Source organism: Amphichorda felina (genome assembly GCF_050947745.1).
Source record: "Amphichorda felina strain 45539 chromosome Unknown scaffold_2, whole genome shotgun sequence".
NCBI lineage: Eukaryota > Fungi > Ascomycota > Sordariomycetes > Hypocreales > Bionectriaceae > Amphichorda > Amphichorda felina.
Genome location: NW_028145048.1, coordinates 2,086,631 through 2,104,756, shown reverse-complemented (window position 1 = coordinate 2,104,756; position 18,126 = coordinate 2,086,631). Strand labels below are relative to the sequence as shown.

Here is an 18,126-nt window from a genome sequence, read left to right as displayed (position 1 = left end):
AGTTGGTGACGGGACTCCTCACAGGACGATCGGGACTCACAGGCGTCCGTTGTTTGCTCTGGCCCATCCAAATGTCGGTCTCCACCCACCGCACTCCACAGGCTGCCACTGGTGGCGGCCGTCCCGCAGGTGGTGAGCCAGCAGCCCAGTGACGCCCCCGTACGTAGGCCGGCTCCACTTCATTGGCACATCTCACCCGCGCAGGGCAGTCGCTCAATCACTGCACTGACTGCAGGGCCCTCCCTCGACCGGGCCAGTCGCCAGTCACTGGGCAGGTGGTGAGGCGAGCTTCCTTCCACCTGCGCTGCCCGCACCCTCCGACCCCAATCCTCCCACCGACACCATCATCCTCCTCCCCATCTTCTCTTTGACTTCCATCACTGGGGAAGCGAAATTCGTATCTGGCATCTTCTCCCTGCTCCCACCCTCTTCCTGAGGCCCTGCCTCTGTCATCTCTTCCCTGCATTGTCTGAAGGAGGCGGTCACGCATACCTACCGCCTCTCACTCTTATCTCTACATACCTATCCTGATAACCCGTGTCGTCACCGCTTGTATTCAACTTTCAGTGAGTTCATGTCCGCCTTGGCCTACCAGCCTCGCTCTGGCAACTCTGTGCCCATCCAAACCAACGACACCATTCTCAACCGTCAGCACCGTATTTGTGTGGTGAGCTGAGCCATCTAACCTTATCCTGCTAGGCATCATCCATTATCCGCGAATATGGCGTCAGCCCAGCCTTCGCTCGACACGGTCATCACCGTCAAGGTGAACTACGATGGAACTACCCGACGGGCTAAGATGCCGCTTCGTGACACGGCCCCCCGAGTCCTCGAAGAACAGGTACGTTTGTCTTACGCTTAACACGCCTTGCTACTGCTGTTAGAGCCACTCACCGTGTCATCACGTGTTGCCCGCGTGAAAGACCCATTCGTTGAGACGAAATTCTGACCTGGACTTGTAGGTTCGCGCTTTCCTTCACATCCCTGCCGATGCCGATATAATTCTGGAGAGATATTCCGACTCTGCTGGTGCCTATGTCTTGCTGGAGCCTGGAAACACTGCCGTCTATAAGCAGCTGTACCGGGCAGCCAAGGCCAAGTCCAAGCTTAAGCTGCGTGTCACCATAAAGCGACAGGAGGAAGCCCCCGTCCCAAAGCCCGTCTCCATCGAGGACGTCCAGGACGACCTCGTGGGTTCTTCCGGTAGCTCTTCGAACCAGAACAAGTCTCCGGCTAGCTCTACAAGGATCCCTCAGCCGCCGATCCCAACACCTGTGTGCACCATGCCTCGCCAGCCCTCACCGACCATGTCCAAGACCTACGAGTCCTCTTTCCTCGCCGAAGCGGCCAAGATAGCCGAGTCAGCAGATCTCCGCCGCGAGTTTCAGGCTCGTGTGGCTTCCCTCGGTGCCAACATGGAGAAACAGAACAAGGAGGCTCCAGCCCAGTCGCAAGAACCGGTCGATGAGCAGCCAAGCGCTCCTCTGGGCGAATGCCCGAGGTTTGCTATTTGTTGCAACAGCTGCGAGAAGACAACCCCCGATGTCCACTACCATTGCTCGACCTGTGACGATGGTGACTTTGACCTCTGCCAGGACTGTGTTGACAAGGGTATCACTTGCTACAGCAATGACCACTGGTTGATCAAGCGTACAAGCATTGACGGGCAGATTGTCACTAGCGTTACGGAGACGATCGCCCCCAAGAGCAAGCCCAACGCCGAGCCCAAAAAGGAGGAGTCTCTTCCCAGCCTTCCATCGTTTGATGCTGCCGCTGCCCTCGCCCATCTTCAGGAGAACTTGGCCAAGATGGAGCTCGCCAGCGCAATGCACCGTGTTACCATGCGTACCTGCAACAGCTGTATCCAGGGTGAGTTTTCAATCTACATAAGAGACTCCTTGTTTAGGATGCTGATTCCCCGCAGAACTTCCCGAATCAGAGTTCCTCCACTGCGAGAACTGCGCAGACTATGATCTCTGCCGAGATTGTTTCTCCAAAGATGGCCATGGCCACCATCCGATGCACGCCTTCGCCCCAGCTGTACCCGGCACTGTCATGCCTGACCACATCAATGCCAAGCTTGCACCGGGACGCAATCAGGTGCACCATGCTATCTGCGATGGTTGCGACAAGGTAAGATCTCCTGCAACAAGCGCTGCTCACGTTTGCTGACGACGCCTCCAGTTCATTACCGGTGTACGCCACAAGTGCCTCGACTGCCCCGACTGGGACTACTGCGTCGACTGCATTCCCAACTCCAGGGTGACCCACCCTAGCCATCGCTTTGTGCCCATTTATGAGCCCCTGAAGGTTACCTACCAGGTCAACTGCCCGGCTGCCCAGGCCATTCACGTTGGAATCTGCTGCGATGGGCCTCTCTGCTCGACTGACAAGAGCAATCCTGCTTACATCCTTGGGGCTAGGTACAAGTGTGCCGTGTGCAATGACGTTGACTTCTGTGCCAACTGCGAGGCCAGCCCTAGCAACACGCACAACAAGTCGCACCCTCTGATCAAATTCCACTCTCCTGTCCGTCACGTCAGCGTTACCACTCATGGCGAACACTCGGATGGTCAGCAGATGCCCGTGATGGGTGACCGCCCTGCACCTCTTTCGGTCAACTCTCTTTCCATCAACAGACCCCAGACGGTGGTTGATACGAAGCCTGAGGCCCCAGTTGTCCCCGCTCCCGCCGAGGTCAAAGAAGAGAAGGAGGATGCCAAGCCTGCCTCCGAGGTTATCGCCGAGGCTGTCGACAGCAATGATTTGCGCGCTGTGTTCCTGTGCGACCGGGTTCGCGATGGAACAATCATGGGCCCCAACCAGGAGTTTGAGCAGTGCTGGGTGCTGCGTAATGAGGGGAAGACCGCATGGCCCGCTGGCTGCTCCGTCAAGTTCGTCGGCGGAGACTACATGGGCCACGTCGACTCCAGCCGCCCGGCTCGCACGGCAGAGCTCGTTGAGGCGTCCGAGTCTAACATTTGCCATGCGCCTATCCACCCCGGAGAGGAGTGCTGCTTTACTGTGAAGCTCCGCACCCCGCCTCGTCCCGGCAGGGTTGTCTCGTACTGGCGCACAACCACTCCTGATGGTGTTAAGTTTGGTGACCGTCTCTGGTGTGAGGTCAATGTCCGCAAGGTCCCCCTTCCGGCCCCTGCTGTTGCAGCCCCAGCTGAGCCAAAGAAGGAGGAGCAGGAGAATGAGCAAGAGCAACAGGAGCAGGAGGAGCAAGACCCCGAGATCATTTCCAGTCAAATGATCTTCCCCAAGCTAGAGAAGGAATCTCCTGTGGCCAGCGTGCACGAGGAGACCAAGAGTGTCTCCAGCCAGCCGGAGGCGAAATCGGTTGCCGGCGATGACTTTGAAGATTGCAGTAAGGACGACGAATGGGATGGATCTGGCGATGATTTCCTCACGGATGAGGAATATGACATTCTCGACGCGTCCGATGAGGAGTTTCCCGAAGAGCAGCAGAACAAGGTCTCCAAGTAAAGGCGACGCATTGCTCTTTTGTTGATTTGGAGCGCAGGCAGGATGGATACGGGGTTCCGGAAATGGCTTTGCATCCCCCGTTTGGGGGGAAGTTTGTAATTTTGACTGCACTCCTTAAGGGTCTCTTGGGGTCGATATCTACGCCTCACCCCTGGAATTCGATTGGGCAAGCTGCTCTTGAGGACTTCTAAGGGCAGTGGCTGGCAATGCACGCTCTCTAGGTATTCATCTACTTCTCCGAATTAGGATGCACGAAATCGAGTTTTCTTTCCTTTGCCATGGTGCACACCTGAGTGCTGGGGTGCTCTGTGATGCCAATGTAGTATCTTTGCTAATCTACGCGTCGGTGTTTCCCTATCGTATAAGTTTATGGAGTCATAATAATCAAGGGCTCGTGAGCATCTGGGCTGACTGAAGGGGTGACAGTGGTGCATCGTGCACCTCACTCTACCCGTTACGAGATGGGTGCAATGACGCAGTGGTGCAGGTGTGCTGCGACTTGCGGAGACGGCCAGTGGTCGGGGGCATTTTGTTTGTTGCCTGAGGGCTGGAAGGTGGAGCTTTTGGGGGAGTGAGTACGTACTAGCTGTGAGTGGGAGTGAGGAGTGGAGGTGAGTGGTGCACTGGTGACGGAGAGGACGGAAGAAATGCGGGCCGGACTGGAGCTGAGAGCCTGCGTTGCCCAGGCGGCTTGGCCAAGAACGGCGGGCAAGGTCAGTGTCAAGTGATTGGATCTTGGATGGTGCGCGCCAAAAAAAAGTCGCCCCCGGGCCCCCTTTGGCTGGGAGGCAGCGCTGAATCTTAAAGGACTGGAGCAAGGGCCTCCTCCCGCCCGCGAAGCATGGGCACCTTCTTTTTTTTTTCTCGCACTGCCGCACCAAAACACCCCAGAACCTGTCATCCAATTTTCGCGTCTCGCCCAAGCCATATCCCGCCTCTCCGCAAGCCGACCCTGGCACCGGGTGATGCATCAGCGACGCCTCTTCTCCCCCCGTTGATGCATCGGCGCGCATCTCTGTTTTCTATCTCGTGACAAGGCGACTTGTTTACCCCGGGAAACCAGCGTTGAGGCTGTTACCTTCCATCCATCCAGGGCCTTCGCGCCAGCCGCTTCCTCCTCGCTCCGTCACCTTCCATTACACGAACCTCCATCTCCCTCCATCCTTGTACATACGTTTCCCGACGCGTCTATCTCATATCGAGCTCTTTTCTATTAACTGAGCTTCACCCACTTCGATCACTCGCCACAACTATTCGAAATGGTCACCTTCTCCCTGCCCGGCGACGACGTCGCCGAGCCTAGCACTTCTACCCCTAGGTCGCGTCCGCCTCTGCCGTTTGCGAAGCGCGCTTATGCGGCGTCGCCATACAACTCGGTATCGAGGCGCCTGGGGACACCCCAGAGCGCATCCTCGCGCAAGACACTGGTCCCGCGCGAAGACGCCCCTCCGAGCAGCATCGGACGCAGCTTCACCGGTGCTAGCAATATCTTCCGAGCGTCTACCATCTCCGACAGCTCTCCGTCCATCCCATTCTCTCCTAGCTTTTCACAGACGCCTATGAAGAAGGTCTTTGCGCCAGGTGCTACTCCTGAACCCTCGCGTGTTCAGCGAGATTCTGTGGCCCATGCCACCCCCCGGGGTGTTGCAGCGAGAGCGAAGGATAAGGACCTTTTCCCCATGCGCATCGCGTCCCCCCCGCGGGAACTTACTGGCGAGGCTCTGACCCGCAAGGTCCCCAAAGAATGGGACAGCAAGGCGTCAATCTACGCCGACCAGTTCCTCGCAGACCTCTGCCCGCCAGAGTTTGATGACGAACAACGCCGGCAGTTCTTCTGCATTCTCGATCTCCGACGACTCAAATATGCCGCCGACGAGATATTTTGCAAGAAGGGCTGGAAGTTGAACGTTCTCAACTTTGCTAAGGAGTTTGAGAAGAGTCGGAGCATGATCATGCTCCACTACGGCCTTTATGAGTTCCAAAATGTGAAGCCCTCAAAGGAGTTGATCAAGAGGTGGCGTCGGGAGCACGGGCTCCCACCACTTGAGGATGATGAAGCTGAGGCTTCCCCCGTGAAGCCTACCTCGTCCAAGAAGAAGCGCAAGGCGGTTGATGATGGATCCGACGAAGTCCTGGCATCTGCTAGCAAGAACAAGCGACGCGTGACTGACAAGCCTGACGCCGAGGAGACTACAGCTGCGCCCGCTACTCCAGGTCTCGGCAAGAACAAGCGAAAGGCCTCGGTTAGTGAGGATGTCGACAGCCATCCGAGCAAGATTCAGAAGCAGCCTTCGAGTGCCCGGTCTTTGTTTGAAAAGGCTGCCAACAAGACCTCGATGACTCCGTCCGGCCCGCCGCCCAAGTTCAATCCCTTTGGAGCCAAGCCAGGAAGCAATTCTCTCATGCAGTCTGTTCTGAAGAACAATGCCAGATCCGACGTTGCCCAGCAGCCAGCGGGCGGGAGCAACATCTTCGGTCATATCTCCGACAACAGCTCTCCTAAGAATAGTGATCAAGAGGCTGATGCGGAGAGCGAAGCTGACTCCGAGTCCGCTGAAGATATGCAGAGCGACGAACCGAAGGCGAAGCGTCCCGCTCGCTCTCACGCGCCCGAAGCTGGCACCTCGAGTGATGCGGGCACTCGTGAAAGCACACCGGCCCGCAGTCTCTTTGATCGTGTCACTAAGGGTGGCGATGGGCAACCCCTCCGCGCCGAGTCGCCGGCTGAGGCGCCGGCTCCGCCCAAGGACCAGACTTGGAATCCCAGCACGACGCCGATCAAGTTTGCGCCGACGACTGCACCTGCCACTTCCACGAACCAGGGCGGCTCGCTATTTGCCAGCTCTAGCACTACATCTGCCGGCTCTCTTTTTGCGCCGAAGACGGCATCGACGTCCTCGAATCTCTTTGGGGCGCCAAAGCAAGACAAGCCGGCTGAGAAGGAGATCAACGGCAAAGCGTCCGAGGGCGCTGACATGGATGGCGGCGAATCTGATAAGGAGAACGATTCGCAGGGTCCTAACAAGTCAGCTGTCCCTGAACCGAAGCCGGCTCAAGTGCAGCCTAGCTTTGGCTCCTCCCTGTTCGCACCCAAGCCCGCCTCGTCGGAGGCTGCTAAGGAAACTGAGCCTGCCAAACCTGCAGCGCCGTCGAACATGTTCGCTGCTGCAGCTTCCAAGCCCGCCTCCTCTGCAACGTCCAACATCTTTGGCTCTGTCAATAAGCCTGCTGAGCCCGGCGCTGGTACCCCTCCCATCACGCAGTCGTCGACCTTGTTTGGAGCCAAGTCATCGGATACGGAGAAGTCTGCATCCTCGGAGCCTACGAAACCAGCACCCGCTTTCGGAACTGCGGCCACTACGACCAATGGTTCAAGCTCGACAAGCTCGCTGTTCGCTCCTAAGCCCGCTGCCACTGGCGGTGGCTTGTTTGGTAATAATGCGTCCACCAAACCACTATTTGGCAACACCAGCTCGGCCAGTGAGGCAGCTTCTACGGCGACTGCCCCAGCCCCAGCTGCATCCACCCCGACTTTCTCCTTCGGCAGTACCTCGGCGAATGATGCGAAGCCCAACGGGCTGGCCTCAAAGCCCATCTTTGGTGCGCCAAAGTCTCCCCCCTCTGCGACGGGGGCTGGCTCGATGTTTGATGGTAGTCCCATGAAGCAGGATGACAGATCCCCAGCGAAGCCAATCTTTGGCGGCGGTAACAACGGCGCCCCGTCGGCGCCCAGCTTCTCGTTTGGCGGCGCATCTCAAAACGCCCCGACTAGCAACATCTTCGGTGGTGCTTCGACTGCCCCTACCCCCAACGCCGGCGGCAGCACCAATGCCTTCGGAGCGACCAACTCTTCGGCCACTGGAAGCGGTGGCTTCAACTTCAACTTCTCTGCTGGTGGTACTAGTGCGGCCCCATCTAGCACTGGATTCAATAATCCATTTTCCTCAGGTGACAACCAGTCTGGAGGAACCTCTGGATCAAACGCGGGGGGCATGTTCAACTTTGGCGCCTCTTCTGCTCCTTCAAACAATGGGGTGTTCCAGTTCGGTTCCAGCAACACGGACAACACAGCCCCATCCGGAGGTCTTTTTGGTGCGAACCAATCCAACACGAATGGTGCCCCTACCTTTGGAGGATCAACAGCACCCTCGTCTGGCCCAGTATTCAGCTTTGGAGGAGCGCCGTCCCAGCCCCAGAACAACGCGGGGCCAGCCTTCCTCCAGCCACCGTCTGGCGGGCCGTCGACTGGGACCAGTAAGTCACCTTTTCCCGGACGGAAGATTCTCCCGCTAAAGCGTCGGGTCTAGACACTCCATCCATTCTTGGAGGTGGTTCTAGCCTGGCAACCACGCCTGCGCACGGGACCCCGGAACCATCGTCCCAGGCGGAGGGAGCCAAGGCTGGCGACGACGAAGACGGCGAGAAGCATGAGCAAATCAACCTCACAGATGGGGTGGAGGAGGGTGAAGAGAGCCTCCATGAGGTACGAGCAAAGGTGTTGAAGTACGTGCCGGTAGACAAGTCCGATGGCGACGAGAAGCCCAAATCGAAAAGCCCATGGTCAACTCAGGGAGTGGGATCGCTCCGGCTGCTGAAGAACAAGGAGACCGACGTGGTGCGCCTGCTTCTGCGCGCCGAACCCAGAGGACACGTCGCCATGAACCGGGCGGTGCTACCAGACTTGACGTACAAGGCGGATGAAAAGTACGTCAAGGTCACGACGTCAAACGAGAAGGGAGACGGGCTGGAGACTTGGATGATCCAGGTTAAGACCAAGGATTTGGCAAAGGAGCTGGCGGAGGCATTGGAGAAGAATAAGGAGGTTAACAAGAAATAATGGGAAGGGGCGAAGCCGCATGGAAGCAAGCGGGAGTTATATACTGACTTAGAGGTGCTTGGCACTATTGTTCGTATAGAAAAAGGTAAGGATAGGTAGGTAGTCTGGGATTCTTTTTCAGCATTGCCGGCGTCACAGGGCATGGGGTTTGTTGATTGTTCAAGTATTGCGAAACGAAACGGGAATGGACTTGTTGAAGATTGAATTGAAGTTCAGAGCATAGCTCTGGGGACAGGAAAAGCAGTAATACTGTTGGCATCATTGTGGATTGGCTGGCCTACATGCTAGTAGCCATGGCATTGGGCTCAGACCAGACGGCAGGAGTTGCAATTTACAACCCTTGTTCCCTGCATCATTGACTGAGTAAATCTATTAAGATGTGACTACGGATACTAAGTTGCTAGCACTACTTCGTACCAGCTAAGTCGCCGATGATATGTGTCTACCAGCCTGTGGTGTTGCAAGGTCCAGTTGAAACGCGGGGGCGGGGTGATGCCCAAAGCAGAGAGGGCTGGCTACCTTAGTACGTACTGCACTTTGCGCGTCGCGTCGACCACCCATTCTCCAAATCGCAAACCACAATCCGCAAACCACAGACCGCAAACCAGGACCCCGACTCGGACGACACGACCACCTGGACACTCCAAATACGTGGCCAAGGTCGAGCCAGTCAGCATGCCGCGGTAAGATGACCATCGGCGAGAGCATTCGAGGCCTTTGACGCGACTGACAATGAGGCGTCCAGGGAGATCATCACCATCCAGGCCGGGCAGTGCGGCAACAGCAGTGAGTTCTCCCGATCTAAGAGATGTTCTTCAAGGGAATCGGGAGTTTTGCAGGAGAAACTGACGCGTCGGGGGCAGTCGGCAGCCAGTTCTGGCAGCAGCTCTGCCAGGAGCATGGAATCAACCAAGACGGCAATCTTGAGGAGTTTGCGACCGAGGGCGGCGACCGCAAGGATGTGTTTTACTACCAAAGTGACGATACGCGGTATATTCCACGTGCGATTCTAATCGATCTCGAACCGAGGGTATGCTATACGGACCCTCCTGAGGACTAGCATGGCGAGCAGGTGTTAAGAAGGTTGCTATAGGTCATCAACGGAATCCAGACGGGCCCGTACAAGAACATCTACAACCCCGAAAACTTCTACGTCAGTAAGGATGGCAGGGGCGCCGCAAACAACTGGGGTGACGGGTACCAGAGTGGAGAGGCGCTTTGCGAGGACATCATGGAGATGATTGATCGTGAGGCGGACGGTAGCGACTCGCTCGAGGTAATGCTGAGCAGCTCCGCCCTTCCGCGGTGATGTATTTTCGTGACTGACATGACTCTAGGGCTTCATGATGCTGCATTCGATCGCTGGAGGCACAGGGTCTGGTCTGGGTTCGTTCCTCCTCGAGAGACTCAACGATCGCTTCCCCAAGAAGATTATCCAGACATACTCGGTCTTCCCCGACACGACAAACTCGGGCGATGTCGTCGTCCACCCCTACAATAGTATACTATCTTTAAGGCGGTTGACGCAGAATGCCGACTCTGTGGTTGTGCTTGACAATGGTGCTCTGTCACACATTGCGGCGGACAGGTTGCATGTGCAGGAACCGTCGTTTCAGCAAACAAACCAGCTCGTAAGTTTCCACTGAGGGAGCTCAAGTCCAGGAGGACTGGCTAATCCATGTATAGGTTGCGACGGTCATGTCGGCGAGTACCACCACGCTACGATACCCCGGCTACATGCACAACGACCTTGTCAGCATCCTGGCGTCGTTGATACCCACGCCGCGCTGCCACTTCCTCATGACGGCCTACACCCCCTTCACAGGCGACCAGGTGGAGCAGGCCAAGACGGTGCGCAAGACGACGGTGCTGGACGTGATGCGCCGCCTGCTGCAGCCCAAGAACCGCATGGTGTCGACGGTCCCGGGCAAGAAGAGCTGCTACATTTCAATCCTCAACGTCATCCAGGGCGAGGTCGACCCGACAGATGTCCACAAGAGTCTGCTGCGCATCCGCGAGAGGCGGCTGGCCACATTCATACCGTGGGGGCCGGCGAGCATACAGGTCGCCCTGACGAAGCGTAGCCCGTACATCCCCATGAGCCACCGCGTAAGCGGGCTGATGCTGGCCAACCACACAAGTATCGCTACGGTAAAATCCCCTTGCTACAGAATTGATACGACGGTGGATAATAATGGCTGACTGGTTTTATATACAGCTCTTCAAGCGCATCGTCAAGCAATACGATGGCATGCGCAAACGCAACGCCTTCATGGAGGGATACAAGAAGACGGCACCCTTCTCCGAAAACCTCAACGAGTTCGATGAGGCAAGGGCAGTGGTGGCGGACCTGATTGGCGAGTACGAAGCGGCAGAGAATGCAGATTACCTGAACCCAGACGGCGGGGAGAAGGCGACATCGGCAGAGACGGACAGGAGGATGGGGTGAATGGGTAGCAGCCGGCGAGTGGCAGTGCGGGACTGATTTGGGCGCATCTTATTTTATGAATTTCGTAAAGCCTTGTCGATGTTTAAACACCCAGGGAATCACAAGACTAGAGGCATGGCGTTTGGGTACCTATCTGGTAGTCAGGAACGAGGGGCTAGCCGTGCTGGCCAGTACCATAGATAGTACGTGGTAGCGGGCCAGTGTATTCGGGACTACGTACGGTACACTGTAGTATTATGACGGAAGCATGGTGCCTTTGGAACCTTGGAATGGTGAAGATCGAAGCGCATCGAACGCACATCAAACGTGTTTGCGCGTCTATGTGTGTCATGGAACCCCAAGAGCCGCATCAAAGCCTCGCGCCCCTGACGACAAGGTGGAGAGGCTCCGGAGCTTTTGGTGCGAGCGAGGCTGCTGGGACCCTCCATTGACGTCAATGACGTCAGCGCTCGAAACAGCCGCTCTGATGCTCGTGTTGAGAAGGCAAGCACTCGGTCAATGAAGAGAAGCATTTAAGGGAGCTGCGTCTGCGGTTCCGGATAGGACTTGTTCTTCTATCACTCTACCATCATCGCACTGAGCTCAGAGACTTGAACGCTCTCCATTAACCACGAATTCCCCTACCATCTCAACCGCCAACACCACAACAACAGCCAGCCAAGCCAGTATGTCTATATAGCCGGCGTCTCCCGAACGCCATAACGCCAGAAGGCTAACCCAAACGCCAGACATGCCCCAGTCCAAGGACCAGAAGATTGCCGAGACGCAGGCCAACCTCCCCCTCCCTGAGCAGCCCCCCAAAGCGTCGGACTGGCAGTCGGCGGACGCCCGCACCGTCAACGTCGGGAGCGGCCGCTCCGAGGCCGAGGCCAACATTGGCACTGGAGACGCCTCCAAGGCCGGCCTGCGCGAGCCCGCCAGCAAGGACGCCATGGACATGAGCAAGATTGGCCGGGAGGGTGTTGAGGGCCAGCTGCCCAAGGATGCCGCTTACAAGAAGTAAGCTGGCCAGAGGTTATGAGGAAATGTACTATACGGCATCATGGAGGAAATTCTGGAGTTTCGGGGTTTCATGATGGCTTGTATTTAAGGCCCGGGACGGCCGGGAATTTTTATGAACATGATGAGCTCTAATGAGCTTTTATAAACTTCTAATGATCACCCGTTTACAGTGAATATCGTGAAATGTCTAGCCGTAAACCCATAAAAGGGATATTCGAGGTCATATATCCTGGTGGGGGTGGTGCTGAGGTAAAATGCCATGCATGTGTCGATGGCGGGGCAACCTGTAATTGGCGACAACCCAATTGGCCGCCCAACCGCCAGATTCTGCCTTCGACCAGACGTCCCACTGCAAATCGATAGCTTCACTTTCTCGCTGGACTAAACCTCAACCCTTTTACCATTCCACTCAAGTCGATGCTGCGCCGCATCACCTCCATCATGGCCGAATCAGCAGCGAAACGTGTCAAGACCTCGGGCTCGCCCCTCATCGGCACCCACAACGGCCACTTCCACGCCGACGAGGCCCTCGCCGTCCACATGCTGCGCATGCTGCCGACCTACCGCGACGCGCCCCTCGTCCGCACCCGCGACCCCAAGGTCCTCGAGACCTGCCACACCGTCGTTGACGTCGGCGGCGAGTACGACGCCCAGCGCAACCGCTACGACCACCACCAGCGCGGCTTCACAACCACCTTCCCCGGCCGCCCCACCAAGCTTTCCAGCGCCGGCCTAGTCTTCATGCACTTTGGCCGCGCCATCATCGCCCAGCGCCTGGGCCTGGCCGACGATAAGCAGCAGGGCGGCGACGTCGACCTCCTCTACGGCAAGCTGTACGAGAACTTTGTCGAGGCCCTCGACGCCCACGACAACGGCATCTCCGTCTACGACCCGGCCGCCATCGCCGCCGCCGGCCTCGAGAAGCGCTTCAGCGATGGCGGCTTCACCCTGGGGGCCCTCGTCGGCCGCCTCAACCCCAACTGGAACGACGCCAAGGCCGCCGACCCCGCTGAGGCCCAGGCCGCTGAGGACGAGCGCTTCATGGCCGCCAGCGCCCGCATCGGCGAGGAGTTTGAGCGCGAGGTCGACTATTACGCCAAGGTCTGGCTGCCCGCCCGCGCCGTCGTCCAGCGCGCCTTTGACCGCCGCGCCGAGTTCGACCCGCAGGGCCGCGTCCTCGTCTTCGACGGCCAGAGCGTCCCCTGGAAGGACCACCTGTACTCGCTCGAGGGCGGCGACGCCTCCGTCCTCTACGTCCTGTACCCGGAGAAGCCCGAGCCCGGCGCCAAGTGGCGCATCCAGTGCGTCCCCGAGTCCAAGGACTCGTTTGTCAGCCGCAAGCCCCTGCCCGAGGCCTGGAGGGGGTTCCGCGACGCGGAGCTCGACGGCATCGCGGGCATCGACGGCTGCGTCTTTGTGCACGCCGCCGGCTTCATCGGTGGCAACAAGACGTTCGAGGGCGCCAAGGCCATGGCGGAGAAGGCGCTTGCTTGATTTTGAAATGACGGGGAAAAGGGCAACGGAAGGAATTTGGGAAAAGGCAAAGAGGGCTATATATACCACGGTAGGTATGAATACCTAGGCACTGCATGGCGTCATATCGTGACAGAAAAAAAAAAGTGATTTTGCTTGCGGCTGCGAAAATTCATGTGCTGGTCCGTCCTGACCTTGGGCACGTCCGAGTTAAATACATCAAATCAATGGAGGCGAGGGGCCGAGCTCCGATCCGACGTATTGTCCCGCGGCCGCTCCTCGTCAGTGTAGGTACCTAGGCTACTACTACTAGCAATTTGTCCCCTCGCCAAGATACGTAGCAAAACAGCAATAACCAGACGCAGCCTAGGCGGCGTAACTTGGGCAAAGCCATAACCTCCCATCCAGGTTCAAAATGGTGTGCGATATCCCTTCAACGCCAACTTGCGATTAAATAAGATGCTTTCGTCAACCGAGGAAATTGAAAATGGCAGCAGTGTCGCCTTTCCTTCCGGCTCTCGTACAGGCATCGTCGCCGGCTCTTCCTTGAGTCCTTAGTAGTCTTTTACTTTCCTCATTTTCTGCCTCGTAAGACAGGTGTTGGTCGTAAGTATGTTTGGCTCACCGCCGGATGGGAATGCCCTCGCCAGCAGCAGCCGCTTCGGATGCGCCTCCCTCCTTCTTCTCCTTCTCGTCATCCACGTCGTCGGCGCTGGTCTCGCGCTGGAGAATGCTGCTCTCCTTGACGGGGCTGCCGGCCTGGATACCTGGCACGGAGCCGTGGTGGATGTGCTTGGGGAGGCTGCCGGGAGCAGTGGGACCGCTGCCGGGGATGGAGGTGGATGTGTTGGACGACGACGAGGTGCTGCTGTTGACGTGCTGGATGGGCGAGGTAAGGTGGGGGATGTTCTCGGGGACGGGGTGCTGGGAGCCGACGGCTCCGGCGTCGACGCCGTCGCCCTTGCCGGCCTTAGACATGGCGTAGTCACCGGAGTCGAAGTACTTGCGATCCTTAAGGTGCTTGGCGAAGTGGTCGGAGCGGGAGGGGAGCTTTCCGTAGAGGCGGAAGAGTCGCTGCTCCTCGGGGGAGAGGGACTGGTGAGAGGTTAGCAAGTGACCCGGCAGTTCGGAATGTCGATGCCTGTTGCGATTGTACGGATGGGGACCCTCGACAAGGTGTGAGGGTCGTAGGCAGGAACTCACCTTGACGTCGACCTTGTTCTTCTGATGCGGATTCATTGTCGCTGTTGTCTCAGCTGTGGGTGGTCTCTGTACTGTGTACGAAGTACGTCCTCGATCGAAAGCGTTGGAGCGGCTGCTTCAAGAACAAGAACCGCGAGGGGTTGGGGCTGTGGCCTTGTGGGCGGGGACGCGGCCGCCGAAGGGCAAACGGTTGATGACGATGCTATCTGTCAGCCTGAGCTTTGCGTGTTGTCGTTTGGCTCCTGATTCCTGGTGCTTCGCTATATTTCGTCGCTGGCGAGATGCGAGATGCGAGGTGCGAGATGTCAGATGCCAGATACGTGAGGGAGGGGGGCAAACGAGAATGGTTATGTGCAATGGGCTGGTGTGCCGGGCTGGCTGGAGCTTGAGAGTAGACTGTGAGCCTGCGAGGTGCGGGTGGATGGCGGGGCAATTGGGGGGTCACCAGGTCAGGTGAAGTCACTGCTGGCAGTGCTAGTGGTTGGTAACCTCTTCGCCTGTTGAACTCTGGTGCCCGATGATTGGCGATGGGCATCAACGAGCATCTGAAACGAGCAACCTAGCTCCTGGCAAACCAAGCAACCCTTCCAAAACGATGGATAAAATCAAAGTGCCTGGTTCTCTGCAGAAACTGCCGCATCGCATGGCGCAATTAAACACCGGCCACTCACAGGTACCTCACTACTCGTAGGTAGTTTTAGTTGCGTATGCATTGTCTAATTTATCTCCCACTATGAGTCAGTCCCTTGATGGCGTCCATTGATATTAGTGCCCGACGGGGGTTATAGGAGACAAAGCAGGGCCTGTTGCAATGCAGAGTTGCAGACACCCATTATGTTGGCTGATGGTGTGGTAGCAGCCAAAGCCTGGTCCATGTATTCAACGAAAGCTAATATGTAGTTGTCGCTGTCGATGCAGTCAATTCTCGGTTGCACAATTGCGCTGGCGGGATCTCACATGCACTAGACATGAAAGACGGGCGCACTGCCGGCACAACTGTCTAGCCAACGTCACAGAAACGGACGTACTGCGTGCCACAGACATCATCCCCGTAGGACTTAGTTTTCCCCCCACCCAGAGGTAACCAGAGGGGAAATCATGCCGCTCTCCGTATCCGGGCGGGTGTTTGTCTGCATGCTGGTGGTGGGGGAAAGCCGACATTGCAGTTCTGCGTCGGATGGGAATAGCGCAGGTGCGCCGTCAAGCATCATGGCACTTCCCAGGTCAATGGCTGCCTACGTAGTAGGTGACAGAGGTGAGTTTGGTAGCAACACTCAGGGACTTGAGGCCAGAAGGGACCATCACCCAAGGCCACGACGCATACTTGTGCGCAACGAGCGAACGTGAATTCTTGTGATTCTTCATTTTGTCCAACTTGCTTGTACAGAGTAACTCCTGAATCCCCGAGTGCCTGTCTGGATTGCAATACGCGGGACTCCGAGTAGTCTAGAATCCACTTGCTTGAGGCGCGAGATTGAAGTCATGGTTTCGTCGCGAACCATGGGGTCGTTAGAAGTTCTATGAAGTAATCCAATTAGTATTTGCACCAAGATTTCGGCTCGGGGTACAGTCAGTTCTGGGAGACTTCGCCGACAGTTGCATCAGCATAATATGCTGTTGGACCATTGCGTCCAGAAGTACGGAGACGATGCCGTTATCGTCTCCAAAGTGGTATCGAGGGTTCCCCCGGGGTACTGCGGCTCTTCTCAGAAACAGGGGCTATTCATATCAATTTTGTGACTGCGGGGAACCTAGGCATAAGGAATGGACATAGTAGTGATGAGTGCCTGTCGGTTAGGGTTTGTGTTTTGTACTCATAGATGTCTACCGCGTTCTTAAAAGGAGACACCCGAGAGACAGACCAGCCGTAATGCAGAAGGTTAGCACGATCAACCGGTCGCTCTGGCGTCATGTATTTGCCCAAAGCCATTTTCCACTGCGATATGTCATCAGATACAATGATTATCGAGGCATTGGCACAACAACTCGCCACATCGCGGTTCTGAGTCCTGAAACACTGGGTTCGCGGTCCAGAGTCAACGGGAGCCATTGAACGGTACAGGTAATGGTGCAAATGCACCGGCCGTTGCTCATAATACGTCTGTCGGGGAAACCATCGATACAAAAGCAATTCGTTCCAGGTGAAACCCCAATGAAGCTCCCATCTATGATGGAATGGCATCTCGGGGGGACCGATGATCCATCATATATCGAACATTATTAGACTTGTAGCTGTCGCGAATAGCACACAGATTTTCAACACAGCCGACGGGCTCTCTGAGATCGGATATGCCGCACTTGCTTCACGATGGTCTGGTCGAATTCATTGGCGGCGTATAGAACCATGGTGGTAGAAGGGGCGGGTTGGCGATGGGGTGCAACTTGCTGGGTCCTGCCGGCAACAATTGGACAACAATGGGCTATCAAGGCTAGGACAGAGCATGGAGCAGGTTGCGCATAATAATAGACACGGAACCGCAGAGGAGATGCCCAGTGCTTTATGTCTGACGAGGTCCAGCTGGTGTTTGTTCAGGAGAAGTCGAGCTCAAATCCAATCAAGATGGGCCAGAAAATGAAGGAGGTCACCACCCTTTTACTGCCTGGTGCCTGCCAACCTGGTTTGGTTTGCGCACTCACCCCGCAGAACCAACCGCCACATTCTCGCGAGGAAGTAGCCCCACCCAATAAGGCGCCACACATCCTGGACGTTCCTACCGTCCATAGCTCCGTTGAGGCTGAGGCTGTGCTCAACGTGCGTCTCTCCCTCCACAGCTTCACCACCAGTACTCGAAACCACGTCCATCCACACCAACCCTCTGCTGCTTAACGTCGGCTGACCCGACCACCAGTCTTTTACATAATATTACTGTATCTGGTACGGATAGACCATTGGACATCACCCGGTTTGATCACCGTGGTCAGCTCTCAAAGGGGCCTTGCTGTCTTACCGATTCACGATGGCTGACGACAAGCCCCCCCTCTTCAACTATGTCCTCAGCTTCATCCTCGTCGGCCTCGCCTGGGGTTTCACGACCCCCTTTATCCGCCGGGCTGCCCGCACCCACAGTCCCCCGTCGCACCCCGCGCTAGATGACCCGGCTATCAAGCGCAGTTGGCTCAAGACCAAACTGTACTCAGCCTTCTTCTCCGTTGTCGATCTGCTGAGAAACCCCCGATATGCCATTCCTCTTCTACTGAATTTGACGGGAAGCGTTTGGTTCTTCCTTCTCATTGGACAGGCCGGTGAGTCCTTGTCCCTCGCCCTCAGGCAAGGCTGTGTGCTCGACTACGGTGGGTGGCGGCCTGCCGCCAGCCTTGATGGGCAAAAGTCACCATGTGACTTGATGTGGCTGACTATCTTTTCTACTCGTACAGAGCTCAGCTTGACTGTGCCCATTGTCAACACGATGGCGTTTCTCTTCACCGTGATGGGCGAGTGGTATGTCGAGGGCAAGGTTATCAGCAAAGGTTTGACACATTTCTCCGAGATTCGCCTGCTGCAGCAAAGGCTAACACTTTTCAGATACTGCTGTTGGCGTGGCTCTCTCATTAACGGGGATTGCTCTGTGTGTTAGGAGCAAACAATAAGTCACATGGCTGGCTGAAAAGCATTCGTCCCTGGTTCAATGTGAATAATCATCAATTCACACCGTCTGTAGCGGCAAGCTGC

General features: G+C 56.7%; 7 protein-coding genes across 7 annotated transcripts; 6 read left to right on the top strand and 1 right to left on the bottom strand.

The window, feature by feature from the left end:
- Positions 1-721: 721 nt before the first annotated feature.
- On the top strand, positions 722-3,492 carry ACO1O0_002216 (uncharacterized protein; the record flags this gene model as incomplete). The annotated part of the gene is made up of 4 exons (XM_083191691.1): positions 722-841; positions 963-1,869; positions 1,925-2,133; positions 2,185-3,492. The coding sequence occupies 4 exons, from the start codon at positions 722-724 to the stop codon at positions 3,490-3,492; spliced, it is 2,544 nt and encodes an 847-aa protein (XP_083052905.1).
- A 1,259-nt stretch (positions 3,493-4,751) lies between these two features.
- On the top strand, positions 4,752-8,329 carry ACO1O0_002215 (uncharacterized protein; the record flags this gene model as incomplete). The annotated part of the gene is made up of 2 exons (XM_083191690.1): positions 4,752-7,746; positions 7,800-8,329. The coding sequence occupies 2 exons, from the start codon at positions 4,752-4,754 to the stop codon at positions 8,327-8,329; spliced, it is 3,525 nt and encodes a 1,174-aa protein (XP_083052904.1).
- A 675-nt stretch (positions 8,330-9,004) lies between these two features.
- TUB4 (gamma-tubulin) lies at positions 9,005-10,778 on the top strand (the record flags this gene model as incomplete). Its single annotated transcript, XM_083191689.1, has 7 exons — positions 9,005-9,012; positions 9,033-9,115; positions 9,193-9,359; positions 9,423-9,605; positions 9,667-9,960; positions 10,016-10,480; positions 10,548-10,778. 7 exons carry the CDS (start codon positions 9,005-9,007, stop codon positions 10,776-10,778), a joined length of 1,431 nt encoding a protein of 476 aa, XP_083052903.1.
- A 730-nt stretch (positions 10,779-11,508) lies between these two features.
- Positions 11,509-11,781, top strand: ACO1O0_002213 (uncharacterized protein; the record flags this gene model as incomplete). Its single annotated transcript, XM_083191688.1, has 1 exon — positions 11,509-11,781. The coding sequence occupies one exon, from the start codon at positions 11,509-11,511 to the stop codon at positions 11,779-11,781; it is 273 nt and encodes a 90-aa protein (XP_083052902.1).
- A 440-nt stretch (positions 11,782-12,221) lies between these two features.
- On the top strand, positions 12,222-13,274 carry ACO1O0_002212 (metal-dependent protein hydrolase; the record flags this gene model as incomplete). Its single annotated transcript, XM_083191687.1, has 1 exon — positions 12,222-13,274. The coding sequence occupies one exon, from the start codon at positions 12,222-12,224 to the stop codon at positions 13,272-13,274; it is 1,053 nt and encodes a 350-aa protein (XP_083052901.1).
- A 600-nt stretch (positions 13,275-13,874) lies between these two features.
- On the bottom strand, positions 13,875-14,492 carry ACO1O0_002211 (camp-regulated phosphoprotein/endosulfine conserved region-domain-containing protein; the record flags this gene model as incomplete). Its single annotated transcript, XM_083191686.1, has 2 exons — positions 13,875-14,348; positions 14,457-14,492. The coding sequence occupies 2 exons, from the start codon at positions 14,490-14,492 to the stop codon at positions 13,875-13,877; spliced, it is 510 nt and encodes a 169-aa protein (XP_083052900.1).
- Positions 14,493-17,413: 2,921 nt separating this feature from the next.
- On the top strand, positions 17,414-18,044 carry ACO1O0_002210 (uncharacterized protein; the record flags this gene model as incomplete). The annotated part of the gene is made up of 2 exons (XM_083191685.1): positions 17,414-17,924; positions 17,980-18,044. 2 exons carry the CDS (start codon positions 17,414-17,416, stop codon positions 18,042-18,044), a joined length of 576 nt encoding a protein of 191 aa, XP_083052899.1.
- Between the last annotated feature and the right edge of the window lie 82 nt (positions 18,045-18,126).